At 37.5% G+C, this 14,577-nt stretch overlaps 2 protein-coding genes across 2 annotated transcripts; one reads left to right on the top strand and one right to left on the bottom strand.

Moving 5' to 3' along the window:
- Positions 1 to 221: 221 nt before the first annotated feature.
- Positions 222 to 3,903, bottom strand: LOC110930323 (UDP-glycosyltransferase 76G1). The gene is made up of 2 exons (XM_022173617.2): positions 3,315 to 3,903; positions 222 to 1,880 (listed from the first exon to the last, which is right to left on the bottom strand). Exons 1-2 carry the CDS (start codon positions 3,841 to 3,843, stop codon positions 1,003 to 1,005), a joined length of 1,407 nt encoding a protein of 468 aa, XP_022029309.1. The 5' UTR covers positions 3,844 to 3,903; the 3' UTR covers positions 222 to 1,002.
- A 7,063-nt stretch (positions 3,904 to 10,966) lies between these two features.
- On the top strand, positions 10,967 to 12,115 carry LOC110932371 (protein FAR1-RELATED SEQUENCE 5-like). The gene is made up of 2 exons (XM_022175712.2): positions 10,967 to 11,736; positions 11,839 to 12,115. The coding sequence occupies exons 1-2, from the start codon at positions 11,456 to 11,458 to the stop codon at positions 12,113 to 12,115; spliced, it is 558 nt and encodes a 185-aa protein (XP_022031404.1). The 5' UTR covers positions 10,967 to 11,455.
- The last annotated feature ends 2,462 nt before the right edge of the window (positions 12,116 to 14,577 follow it).

Genomic DNA, 14,577 nt, shown 5'->3' with positions numbered 1-14,577 from the left:
AAAGCAATACTTTAAAAGCAAAATCAAAATATCATCTAAATACGTTGAATCAAAACATATAAATAACTGTATAAGAAGAGAGCTAGATCATGAAATCACATCAAACTCCCCACAATCAAAATGTAGATTACATTTAATTACGATTTCATAACAACATCCAATTAAAAAACAACGAGCCCTAGATCCATAAATCTGATTGACATTGACTTTTGTTCTGTAAATTATCAAAAATTGATTCAACATTTTATAAAACTCATCGTAAATTACCAAAATTTGATTCAACATTTCAACCAAATTAGATTAAATACTCACTGAAAAACAACATTCCGATCGAACGAAAAGCTAACGAATCATAGATCTATAAATCCGAGAAGTAGATCGGGGAAACAGACCTTGCAAACGTATCTGCAATCACTCACCTTCTCGGAATCTTCAAAGGTCGTCAATCGAGCACCGCCGATTCATGGAGGAAACCGTTGTTGTTTATTGGTCTTGGGTGGGTACCGGAGGTTGGGATGGTGGTGGTAGTTGCCTAGTTGGTGCTGCCGTCGTGGCTCCGCCACCAAGGGTGGTGGTAGCTGGTTGTTTTACAGGGAGAAACATGAGAGAGAAGAGGGATAAAAAGGATAAGGTTTATATGGCTGTGAAAATGAAAGGATAAATAAGATATTTTAAATATAATAGGTAAAATTACTAATCTACCCTTATGTGCAAGGCACATGTTATACTTAACTGGAAATCTTAACCTGGTTAGTGCTAAAGGACGTAAAGTGTAATAAATTTTACAAATAAAGGACTGTGACTGTAATTATTGAAGTTAAAGGACATCCATTGCAATTCGATACAAACATAAAGGACGAAAAATGTAATTTATCCAAAGCTTTATTTACCCATTGATATTTGCTACATAGCAACAAGCTTATGTTGATGAGATTTGCTACTTGAAAGCAACTTATCTTAATTTATATGAAGTTTCAACCTAGAATACTTCAAGTAGTGAAGCTAAAACGATGAAATGTAATCAACCAAACTCTTTAGAGACCGATGTGATGATTCACCTTCATCAAAAGAGATTTTTACCTCCTCCTTCAACCGATTGATTCGCTCACGTATCTCTTCACCTTCTTTATCTATCATTAGCCTTTTCACCGCTCGCTTGATTCCCTCCCTTTGAAGACCATCCTCCAACAAAATACCGATCTTCCAAACATCACACACGTATCGTGCAACTAATGGTTGCCCGACATCACAGGGTGAACAAATCATAGGAACTCCTTCACATACACTTTCCAATGTTGAATTCCATCCATTATGCGTCCAAAAACATCCTATTGCCTCATGTGCTAGCACTTCTTTTTGAGGACACCATTTCACTATCCGTCCCCTACCACCCACTTCTTCGAGAAACTTCTCAGGCAATGACTCGAGCCAATCTGAACCTTTAACCACACCTGGTCGGACCACCCACAAGAAAGGAAAATCAATGTTTGCCAACCCATAAGCCACTTCTTGAAATTCTGACTCAGATATGCTTGCAACGCTCCCGAAACTTACGTATATCACAGACATGGGGGGTTGAGCATCCAGCCATGAGAAAAAGGTTCGATCTTGTTCAAACATGTTGTTTGAGGTCGATGGTGGCAAATACGTTTGAAGTGGGCCTAAAGTGAACCTTGGAATAGGAAAATCGTGGCTAAGAGTTTGCATTAAATCCTCTTCGGGTTCTTTGAAGGAATTCCAAATTATTCCAGATGAGGCCTTTACTTGTTTCATCACTTTGGTTACAAATCTCACCATACCATTCGGGTTTCTTGATGTTTGTATGACATCTTTTACTTTCAAAGAAGGATATTTCGGCACTGGCTCTTCGTATTCTGAATCTGATAGCAATAGCATGCATCAAAACATATTGAATGTTTTTACATATTAAATAATAGTGTTTTGAACTCTATTTCTAATGCTCCAGTTCTATTCTAAAGCTTAAGCTCGGCTGATTCCTTATATTCCAATAACTCTATTAAATAAATTCTATTCTATTCTATTCTATTCTATATAATTAACAATTCTTGAAACAGCTTATCATTAGTTCCTGTTTCTAGGTTATTTTAACCTACAAGTGGCACTAATTCATATAATTATTTTCATTCAATAATCATTATATTATATAACCTATAATTATGCTATGTCGGTGGTTGATTTCTTTAAATTATTTTCAAAGCCAGTAAAATGTATTGATATTTATTTTGGGACCAATTTATTTTGGGACCAAGAGCTGTGCAAGGGATGGTGTAAATTATACAAGGCCACCACGTGAAGAGATAATGTTTAAAATTGCAAAATTCTAGTATATTCATTTTTTTTTATTTTAGTTAAACTTAAATTGCATACTAGCGCATGTCATCAAACTTTATTAGTATTTTGTTTAAATAGTTTTAGTTATGTTTAACTTTGAATTATAATATTAAGCTGTAACATATTGGTAGATGATAATCACTACTAACAATTTTGTTACACTAAATCACTCATAATATTCATTTCCGTTACAACAACAATCTCAATTGCATAATTATGATCGATTCACACTTGATTTTTACTCGATTTCTCAATATTCTTTTGAGCATTTGGACTCTTTTTTTCGATTGTAATAGCAAGTGTTGTTTTCATAATGAATCAAACCAATACCGAGTGAATTCCCGCAGCGAAGCGCGGTGTAATCCCACTAGTTATATATATTTGTAATTATATTAGGTCATGTGTAGTGGCTCGTGACCAGGCACCATCTTGGTCTATAAAGCCCCATAGCAACCAAAACACCGACCCCCGGGCGTTATGGGGCTCCATCCATGAAGGGCGTGATGGTGATAGCGGGGTTATTTTTTTTGGTTTCTCACACACATATGTGATGGGGCTCTATGGGGGTTATGTTGGTGTAAAAGGGGTTATGAGAGGTGATCAGTACACATGGGCTTATAAATCTTTATTGATAAATTGAATATATAGCATAACATAAATGATCTAGTTATTTTTATCGTAATTTTATACATATATATTATTTTGTAAAAAAAATATCTAATACCTTAAATAAAAGCTATATAAATAATAGGCTCGTAAAGGATCATGAGCCTACTCAAGCTCGATAAATGAAGCTCAGACTCGTTTATTAAACAAGCTTAGTTTTAGCCTCAAACTTGGTCTCAGAATCGTTTAAACTCGGCTTGATTCATGCTTTTAGGAAGCTGATTTCGATTTAGATCTTCTACCCCTCTAGTGTTTTGAAATGTCAACTTTTTTTGTAATCGGGAAGAAGAGTATACCTTTCATTGTGAGGTTGAAGTAACCCTTTTCATAGAAATAAGATAAATCATTATAAACAAGAAGGACAACAATGTTGCAAGCCCAGTTCACCACTCTAGGGACCTTCAGCGAGTCGGCGACCTCCTGCGTGAAGTAGTATTCAGCATCTGTGATTAAACAGGCCACCGGTGGCTCACCGGGTTCAGCCAGCAAACCAGCAAGACAATCAGTAAATGAATCTGCACAATGTTCATTAAGGTACGTAATGAAAAAGCTAGGATCCGGTTTCTCCGGAATGTGCTTTCCAATCTCGGAAAACCCGTCGACAATGGGCTTGAAGGTGAAGTGAGGATAGTCTGAATGATTGGGAGAGTATGATTCAGGGTGTATGATAATTATTTTAAAACCTTGGGTATGAAGAATGCTTGCTAGCTGAAGCATGGGACCGATATGACCTTGGACCGGTAGGGGAAACAAGATGATTCTCCGAGGAGTTGCCGCTGGTCTAGTTGACTCAACTGTGGTGTCTCCTCCTTCATGGTTCTTCATGTTTGGAAATTGGAGATTTAGACTTCAAGTTTAGGTGGTAAATGAAGAACAAAGTATTTAATATTTATGGACAATGCTCGTGTCCATTTATATGTTAAAAACAAAGTACACTAGCAATAAGTAATAAACAACCACCACACTTCGCACCTACCCAGCGACCCTAAATTTTAAAAATCAAAATAAGGGTCAACTGCATACAGGAAAATAATCTGAAGAAAGTTGATATAAGAAAATGTAACATGAAATGATCAAGTGATAATATTTTGAACAAAGTTTCTTACATACTTGGTTTGTTACAGTTCGTTTTAAGCGATACACATTTTGAACATGGAGCTTGAGAGCGCATGTATGCCGAATTTATTATTTGTTGTAGTTACTAGGTTATAACTCCTGTATTACACAGGAAATACAATTATTATTATTATTATTATTATTATTAATATATGATAAAATTTAAAGTGAATGAACAGTGTTTATTATTATATTAAATTAAAATTAGAATTAGAATTATTTAAAATTAGAATGTAAGAGATGAGCAAATGCTATCGGGTACAGGTACTGGTCTCAAATTTACCAAACCGGTGTATTTTCGGTACCGGTTCTGCACAGGTATTCACCGGTTTTTACCCTCAAATACCGGTGCCGTACCAGTACCGAACTATACCATACTAGGTATATTCGGTACCGGTACCCACTTTTGGGGATTTCGGTAACGGTATTTTCGGTACCGGTTGGTACCGAGCTCATCAAATCCTGTAGCAACGCATCAATGCAAGTATTAAGTGTTTATTATTATATTAAATTAAAATTAGAATTAGAAAAGATGAGCAAATGGTATCGGGTACAGGTACCGGTCTCAAATTTACCAAACTGGTGTATTTTCGGTACCGGTTCTGCACAGGTATTCACCAGTTTTTACCCTCAAATACCGGTGCCGTACCAGTACCGACCAGTACCGAACCGTACCATACTAGGTTTATTTGGTACCGGTACCCACTTTTGGGGATTTCAATAACGGTAGTTTCGGTACCATCAAATCCTGTAGCAACGCATCAATGCAAGTAATTGCACCGTTTAGATTACTTTTCATATACACAGTAAGTAAACTGTATTTCGTTTGAATGAGGTTTTATTTACACAACAACTTATTTTTTTTTTGTCTTTTTCTGTAATGAACGAATTATAGCATGTAAAATTAACTTGGATATTTAGAATATTGATGAGCAAATCGTATCAAATCCTGTAAACGAACCGGTATCATATCGGTACCAAATTTACTATACCAAATCATTTTCGGTACCAATTTGGTACCCACCTTTTGGCGTTTTCAGAATCGTTACTTTCGGTTCGACACCGGTCTAGCACCATACCTGTATTTATTGATTTTTACCTTCAAATACCATACCGTATTGTACCGAGCATTTTCGGTGCAGGTACCTAATTTCGATGATTTTCCGGATTGGTACTTTCGCTGCCGTTACCGGTACCGAGCTCATCCATATTTTAACGTGTTAGCACCGTAATAACTGAACTGAAAACAACCGAATTTCCAACGTGTAGGACGTGTGGGTCCTATTATTATATATTAGGTTATTTAAAATCGTTTATTATGACGGAGTGACTATCCTTACCACGTCATTTTATTTATGTTTTGATACTCGGTATCTGTTTGCCGTTGCTGACACGCCTTTTGTAGTCATTGGGTCCCGCCGCAACGCGCCGGTGGAAAATAACTAGTTAAATTATACAAATCATAAGTCTAAAATTAAAATAAAAACATAAAAGAAATTACATATTATATTAAATAATGACAGTGAAATTACATTTATATCCACTACATTAATTAAATATATGAAAACTTTTATTTAAGTTAGCTCTCTAAACAAACAGGTTTATCTTCGGAATGGCCCAACTATTCCAATGAAAACTCGAAAACTGTTGGTTTGGATTATCCTATTGGTTTACCGCCATCTTCACATGTTGAACACAATATTCTTCATCTAGACTGTTCCTCCAAAGCTACCAATCTTCCTTATCTCTAATATGTTAGATTTAGATTTAGGGCGCTAGTTCTGAGCCAAACTCTTCTATATGGGTCATTTTGGTTAATTATAAGATACTATGGGTGGGTTTAGGTAAAGTAATTTAAGTCAAAGTGTTGAAATGGGTTAATTAAAAAAATAAAGAAGGTATCAATGGGTCAACACGGGTTGAGGGGTCCTAATATTTCTACATGGTAAAATCTTATTCTAACATGGTGTATATGGCCCGTATAAGGTTATACGGCCCGTATAGAATAAGATGAACCGACAAAGGCTCAGTTCATTTTATTCTATACTGGCCGTATAACCTTATACGGCCCGTATACACCATGTTAGAATAAAATTCTAGTGTGGTCGTATATCTATTATACGATACTTTTATACGGGTCGTATAGACGTATACGGCCCGTATACAATGAATCACGTAAGATTCTCTGATTCGATATTATGTTCCTCGATTCTCGTGCAAGTTATGTGATTAGACGTTAGATTCCTCGATATTCGTGCGAGTTATATGATTTGACATTAGATTCCTCGATTCGCATGTTAATCATTTGAAACGATGTAATATTCCGTAAAAAATCTTTATATAAACGACATTAATTTCATTCATTTTCATGCAACTTCTATTCGTTTCTTCTATATCTCTCTGTATTCTAACTACTTACGTTATCAATGTCGTATTGGCGTGACTTTTTAGGTTTGTTTGGTAACGAGTCGAATCAGGGGAGTTATGATAAAAATCAAGATAACAATCCGGGTGTGTTTGATATGAATGCTCCGTTCGATCTCAATCTTATGTCTGATGCAGGTCAGGATACTTGGAGTTTGGATGCCTTTCAGCCTAATTATGCTGGTTATTATCCATCGCAACACCCGTTAGTTTTGAATCCCCTCCTATTAGTGGTGGACCGCCGATCGGTAGTTTCATTCTCCTTCCATAAGTGGTGGACCGTCCGAGGGTCCAAAGGCTGACCAGGAACCTAGTGAGTTTCAAAACAATCAGGTATAACATTTAATTATACGTTTATTTGTTGTACGTTAACTATTTTATTGTTTTTACATTTGATGTTGTTTTTATTAAAATTTTAGATCATCCAAAAACTATAATACATTGCATCCTATTTAGGAGTGCTAAACGGGTCGTGTTTGCGGGTTGATAGGTCCAACCCGACCCGAGCCAAAAAATTTACACTAACCCGAACACAACTCGCGGGTTAACCCAAAGATGACCCGTTTGACCCGAAATTTTTATTTTCTTTTGCATATTAATATATTAAAATTAAATTTTATAACAAAAAATATGACTGTATAAAAAATAATTACATTTTATTTAAAAAATCTTATGTTAAGTTCTCTTTTAAACAGTAGTTTTCGCATAACATACCCAACTAATTTAACTTATAATATAAAAATACATTTTGAAAAATAAAATAAAATATAAGTTGGTTAAATGGGTCAACCCGATTAGACTAAACCCAAACCCGCGAATTTCGTGTTAGGTTCGTGTCGGGTTTTCAGACCGTGTCAGAGATTCACACCCCTAATCCTATTCACTAGAGTTAGTCATTAATTCACACATATAAGTGTTTTCGTTAGAAATTCGCTAGCATGGATGAATTGGTGGAGTGGTGTAGAGAAGTCGGACGTGAAAATGGCTACGCCATTGTCACCAAACGCACCATCTACGATAAACCCCCAAGCGGTCAGCCGTTAAAAATTTGGCTTACGTGCGATTGTGCCGGATAGCACAACTCAACAGCTACGGTCAGATGCAGCGGGACCAGGAAAACCGGTTGCAAGTTCCAACTGATCGGGACATACAAAAAGAGGTTACGTTATTGGGATCTAAGGGTTGGCGTAGCTAAACATAACCACGAACCATTTCTGTATCCAAAGGGTCATCCGTCCCTAATGAGGCTGACTCCAGCGGAAGAGAGGACGGTGGAGCAACTTACGTATCAGAACATAAAATGACGAGACATTCTTGCTGCTATTAAAGAACAGAACCCCCATAATGTCTCAACAAGAAACACCATATACAACGCTCGGGCCAAATTGGGTCGAATGGAATAAGTTGGCGAGACTCCAATGCAGATACTTTTCGACCAGTTCGAGAAGGTTGGGTTTGTTTTCTACCATAGAACATCTGAAAACGGCGAACGGGTCGAGGATGTTTTCTGCACCCACCCGGACTCGAACATGTTGTGGCGCGCCTTCTCACGCGTAATGGTTATAGACTCCGCCTACAAGACGAATTGGTACAAAATGCCGCTAGTTCAGATTATCGGTGTTACATCCACGATGATGTCGGTTTGCATTGCTCATGCGTTCATGAACAACGAGAAACAGGAAAACTTCACGTGGGTTCTACAGAGGTTGAAAGACTCATTAGACAGTGTTATGGAACCCCGTGTAATAGTAACGGATAGAGATCGCGCCCTAATGAAAGCATGTGCAATCGTGTTTCCCAAGGCTAAACATTCATTGTGTAGGTGGCATATACAGCAAAACATTGCCAAACCTTGCAGGCCAAGCTTTAAAACCGAAGAAAACTGTGAAAGGTTTCTTTACAAGTGGGCTATCATTGTTCATCTATTTGATATTCATCTGTTGTGCGTTAGGTTGATCACTATCTTAACCATGACCAAAAGTTCATTCTTTTTTGTTTTCTATTTGAGGTTCAGTGGCTCAGGTGATGAACAACTGCATGACTAGCTTTGTTGATTGGCACTTGGTAATATTGAATAATTTTAGTTTGCATGTGCTGCCTAATCTATAGGTTAGATGTTGCAAGATTCAATCATGTTTTTTGGCTAGTGCGAGACTCTTGGCCTCTTTGCAAGTAATAGATTTAGAGGATATCAGCTCGTGTTACCATTTTAACATGTGCAACTTCGTATGCGTAACACATTATATTTGTAAAACTTTGTATTTGTAAAATTTTGTGTTTGTAAAACTTGTGTAACCGTCACTGTCCGCATATGACAATGACAACATGCCCGCATGAGCCTATGAGATGTATTGTAATGAGTTGCACACTTGTAAAATGTAAGATGTATTTGTATGAAAAGTAGTATGTTATTGTAAAAATAAGATGTATGATAAGATGTAAAATGTAAGGAAATCGAGATCGCTAATGTTTAGCTAGGACATTAACATGTGTGACGACATAGGAAACATCTAAACCTAGGAGATTTATACGTAGATTACCCTTTGACTGTGACACAAAAGCACTCTTTCGTGTGGGTCAATGTGGACCAAGAGTGAGGCTGCCAAAACCCGATAGATCTAACCTCTTGCTCCTTGGTCTAAACTTAGATTAATGGTGCTTACGTATCCCCTATCCGCACATGATCTAATGTATCATCCCTTAGTTTAACATACCATTTGAACATGTATTTTCCCCAAAATTTTAGAAAACAAGGAAACGTTTAAAAGAGGGGACATGAACTCTCTGGTTTCTCCCGTTGTTCGTATGCACGTTTTGAAAATACGCATGTGTTTTGAAAAACTGGTATAATAGCATAAACTTTTCGTAAACCATTTGAGTTTATTGAAATTCACAAACCATTTGTGTTGGTTAAAACTTGTTTGTAGCATGGTTTAGAAATATGTAATTTATGTTCATCGAAAACCTTATATGCTTTTGCAAAATTTGCATGTCTTTCCACCCCAAAAACATTTATAAAAATGTAAAACCTTAAAAAGTGGGGTTATGAACTCACCTTGATATCCTTGTGCAAAGCTAGCTTAATATGATTCCGTAATGTCGTTTCCAAGACGTGACTCGCTAGCATGCAATCTATAACATTCCTAACAAGGAATAACTTATAAGTTTCTAATAAGACGATGTAGCTAAATTACGTGTAACCGAGCTCTACTGAATCGCTAACTGAACGATTCGATGGTAAGTTGTATATTAATGGAAAACGAATAAGATATACTTGTTAAGTTCCATTTAATCTCAATGATAATTACTAAGTCTTGGAAATACTTAGTTTTCGAGAGGTTTAGCGTATATATATATATATATATATATATATATATATATATATATATATATATATATATATATATATATATATATATATATATGATAATGCTCTGCAAGAAACCCCATTTTTTTAGAAAACTTAGCAAACTCTACATGTGGCCTACATTTATCCACGTTGCCCATATCCACGTTGCCCATAGTCCTCTTCTCTTTTGCTTGCAAGGTTATATCAGTAATTTACCCAACCCAAGATATTTTCCCAATTTGAATTGACATGATCATTTAATGCCCATCATCTCAATTGTACAAATCACCCACCCCCATATTTCTTTTACAATATTTCATTTTATATATGCTTTAACAGAAAAACCATAAAACCATTATCATCTTCTTCTCCAAATTATCCTTTCTCCATTAATGACAATGGAGACAAATCCACCAACCTCCGAGTTAATGTCGCCGGTCCGAAGTTTCCCCAACAGGTTCCTTAGCAGTGACTTCCATACTGATGAGGAATTAAATGCTCAAGGTTTGTCTCTTTATCTAACTTAACTCTCTCGAATATATGTTTTTTTTGTATTTTACAATTTTTTAATCGAATAATCCAAATATACTGCATGGCAATGTTCACCTGTTCCATTCGAAGCTTCTGTATATACTTACATGCCTGTTGATGGTTCTCTATCATCTGAAGTCCCTGTTAGATCACCCGATGTTCTGATCTCCAACAAGTTCATCAACAGCGCTTTCCATTCTGACGAGGTTATGGATGATGATCAAGGTTTGTTTTTCTATACACTGGTTTTGATTTTTCTTCCCCAGATATGCCCTAGTTCTAACATATTGCATAATGTTCACATGTAGCATCCCAAGATTCTGGCTACGCTAACATGTCGGGTGCTGGTTCTGGATCATCTCAGGGCCCTTCTGTGTTTGCTGAATCATCTCGCGGCCCTTTAGACGGTTGTTTATTTTCCATGGGAGCAAATTTATTCTCATATACCAGAGTTCTAACCTTTTGTCCTGCCATATACCAGATTCCTAACCTTTTCGTTTTCTGATGCAGGGCCAGCGCATCCATACTTCCTTTTTGATACCCCTCAGGGAACCCGTTACTGGATTCCTACCGTCGCTGATAAGTTCATACCAGTGTGTGGGAAATCTTATCCAACATTTGAGGCTGTTCTTTCCATGTATGAACTTTATGCTTTTGAAGCTAGTTTTTCTGTTAAAAAAGGGCAAACTAAAGTCTGGAATGGAATTCCCACACACAAGTATCTTCAATGCCCAAAATACGGGAAACCACAACCCAAGAGGACTTTTGACACATAGATGAATCTTCTGTAAAGCCTAGGAGAACCAACTTCACATGGTGTAACTGTAAGGCAAGCATTCTAGTCTCAATCTCTAATGATGCATACACATTTATGAGTTTCAGTGATATTCATAATCATGAACTTGTTGAGAATTACAACCGTGATCTTCGCAAGATATCACGGAAGCTGTCATTCTCCACTAAACAATTCATTCACAATATGAGTCTAAACCGTATCGGACCCATGAGAGCTTATAGATGTCTTGTAGCTTTAAAGGGGGGCATCACAATGTCAATGGGACTCCGGTGGATTTTAAAAACTTTAGACACCAGTTGCGAATTTTTATTGGTGAACGCGACGCACAAGTTTTCATCGAGCGCTTGCGTGAGCGCTTTGACAACCTACCCAACTTCTATTTTGATTACACTGTATCAAATGGAAAGTTGTCTTCTGTATTCTGGGCTGATGAGATTTCAAAGCTAAACTACAAAGCTTTTGGCGATGTCCTCGCCTTTGACGCGACTTACAGCACTAACAGGTTAGTTCCCCCTTAACATGTGTTAGGCCTGATATCCAAGTATACAAACCTAAGCAAAAAAGTGTTACATTTTGTTAACCTCAAATCCATTTTTATTAATAGGTACAAGATAGTTTTTGTGCCATTCACGGGTGTGGATCATCATTTCCAATGTGTTACATTTGGTGCTGGTTTGATATCAACCGAGTCCATTGAATCTTATGTGTGGTTTCTTAAGGCTTTCTTGAAGGCACACGGTACTCAACCAACTCTCGTGCTGAGTGATCAAGACCCATCCATGCTTCAAGCTGTTCCTATGATCTTTACCGAATCACGCCACCATCTATGCATGTGGCATATAATGAAAAAACTACCCTCCAAGGTTAGGTTAAATTGTTAGCCTTTAACATGTGTTATTCATCATCACAGACTTATATGTCTTTTTAAACTTTTTAATCTAACATGTGTTAGTAACTCCTAAATTTACCAGATCTCTGTGGACGTTCTTGATAACACTGATGTTCAGTCCTGCATTCACCGGTTGGTTTGGAATGTTTATATCAAACTAGAAACTTTTGAGTCCCACTGGAATGACCTCCTAGAAACATTTGGCCTACAAGACCACACTTGGTTGAACAACATGTACAACATCAAACATCTTTGGGTACCAGCCTACTTCAGGAAACTGCCAATGTGTTGCTTGATGAAGACCACTTCACGCTGCGAAAGCTCTAACGCTGCCTTCAAGGTCAACTCAACAAGCGCAAACACCCTTATACAATTTATGATGTGCTTTGAAAATAGGGTAGACAGCCAACGCTATCGGCAACGTGTATCGGAGTACAAAACCTCATCCACGGTGTTCAAGGGCAATACTGATTTAGCGATAGAACAGCACGCGTTCGCCATTTACACAAATGCTGTTTTCATGCAAGTTCAAAAGGAGATAAATAAAGGGAAGTTTTTATGCTAAATCACAAACCAAACCGAGTCCAGCAATACCACTCTTTTGATAGACTTCACTCATTTGGACAAAAGGAACAACATCACAAACGTCTATCAGGTAACACATGTTAGGCAAGTTCATTATTACCCATCCACTAACATACGTTAGATCTAAAGGCCTTTTTTTTGCCTCCTTCTGTTCCTAACAGGTTACATATAACACAGTAGACCACTCCGCGAGTTGCTCATGCAGGAATTTCACACGTATCGGATATCTGTGTCGCCATGTCTTTTGCGTCTATCGATTGAAAAATGTTGCAAAGATACCACCGCTGTTGGTGCACGAAATGTCTGCTGACTACGTCTTATCAAGTCTTGTGTCTAGATAGGTTAAACGGATGCATAAACATGATTAAAATAGGGTTGTTTAGGTTAGATTTAAGCCTGGCCGTTTGAAAGAACCCTGGCCGTTTGAAAGAACCCTGGCCGTTTGAACAAGCCTGGCCATTTGAACATGATTCAAACGGTCAGCTTATGCCTATATATAGTAGTCATTTTCAAACGGTCAGTAGCAGTAGTTGATGTGTTTGTGAGTCGAGGTGCTGTCCAATTGTATTCAGAATTGTTGTAAAGACTTGCAAACAGTAATAGAAGGAAAAATTGAAAGGATAAAGCTGTTTTGACTTCATTTACGTTGATTCCGCCTTTGTATGTGAAGATGAACTACTTCTACTGACGTTTTAGGACATCAGATCGGTCCAACAACCGCAATACATAAACGATAGGTGGCGCTGAGATGCACTCCCAAAAGATGTTCTTTCACTTTCCAGCCGATACGGAGTCAACCCACACGCACCGTCCATTATGCGGAATGAAATCCTCGACCTCGTTACTGAATGCGTTGATGTGGCTAGAACCGACGAATATTCGTTGTCAAAATTGGTTGCCCAACTCCGGGATTTCAAGATCAATGTGCTTTCCAAGCAACCATTGGGTACAATTCAAAATGAAACAAACGAGTGTGAAATGGAAGAAATAGTTGGGCAGCCAATCAACATTCCAGTCAAAGTTGCTAATCCAGATGTTGTACGCAATAAGGGATGTGGTACACATACTCGCATTTCCGGACCCGGTGAGAAGGCAAAGGCAAAACCACCAAAACGTCCAAAGCAGCTTCGTTTATGCAAGCGTTGTGGTCTGTATGTCGACGACCACGACTCACGCAACTGCGTTAAGGTGGCCGCAATGAAAACAGCAAAGGCAGCTGCTGAACAACAAAGGCAGACCGCCCATGGTGCCTCCACCTCTGATTAAAATCTTTATTCTCGTTTTACTAGTACTATGTAATGGGAGACTCTCTTCATTTTGGCCTTCTTACACACATGTAACAGTCTTTTAACATCCTCCTGCTCTTTTCTGTTATGTGTGTAAGAAGGTGGAACTAACCTGTTACCATTTATCATTTCTTGTCTTGTAAAAACTTTATGGCCTTTCGGCACTTTTGTGTTTGTAGCCCAACTTTTGTGGACCTCTGTTTACTATTAACAGGCTTATCTTATTATTATATGCTTGGATAATTCTGGTTTTTGGTTTATATTTTAAAACAGCATAAAAAACAGATGCTTAACACATGTTAGCCCCCCGTACCTGGGGTTTTTTTTAACTGTAAAGGATCAACTCAAAAGGTGTTAACCCCACACCAATAGCCTATATATAAAGACACATCATGTTATAGAATTAAACTCCACAACTAGCCAACTTAACCACACATTCTACTAATAGGTTACAACCGCAACTAAAACAATGGATCGACTAACGAGCCATCACATCAACCCATCCCCAAAAAAAACCATAATAAAAGAAAAAGAAAACGACGTTAGTATGTCGTCTACAAACATAGGGTCAACAGGTTAACAC

Source organism: Helianthus annuus, chromosome 3 (genome assembly GCF_002127325.2).
Source record: "Helianthus annuus cultivar XRQ/B chromosome 3, HanXRQr2.0-SUNRISE, whole genome shotgun sequence".
In the NCBI taxonomy this organism is placed as follows: Eukaryota; Viridiplantae; Streptophyta; class Magnoliopsida; order Asterales; family Asteraceae; genus Helianthus; species Helianthus annuus.
This window is presented reverse-complemented; position numbering and strand designations above follow the sequence as displayed.

What these genes read in the sequence shown, in the direction of transcription:
- LOC110930323 (XM_022173617.2), bottom strand. Translation starts at nt 3,843, where the DNA reads ATGAAGAACCATGAAGGAGGAGACACCACAGTTGAGTCAACTAGACCA. An exon ending in CTTCAACCTCACAATGAAAG is followed by an intron (nt 1,881 to 3,314) that starts GTATACTCTTCT and finishes TATTGCTATCAG; the next exon opens with ATTCAGAATACGAAGAGCCA.
- LOC110932371 (XM_022175712.2), top strand. Translation starts at nt 11,456, where the DNA reads ATGTCTTGTAGCTTTAAAGGGGGGCATCACAATGTCAATGGGACTCCG. An exon ending in GCGACTTACAGCACTAACAG is followed by an intron (nt 11,737 to 11,838) that starts GTTAGTTCCCCC and finishes TTTTATTAATAG; the next exon opens with GTACAAGATAGTTTTTGTGC.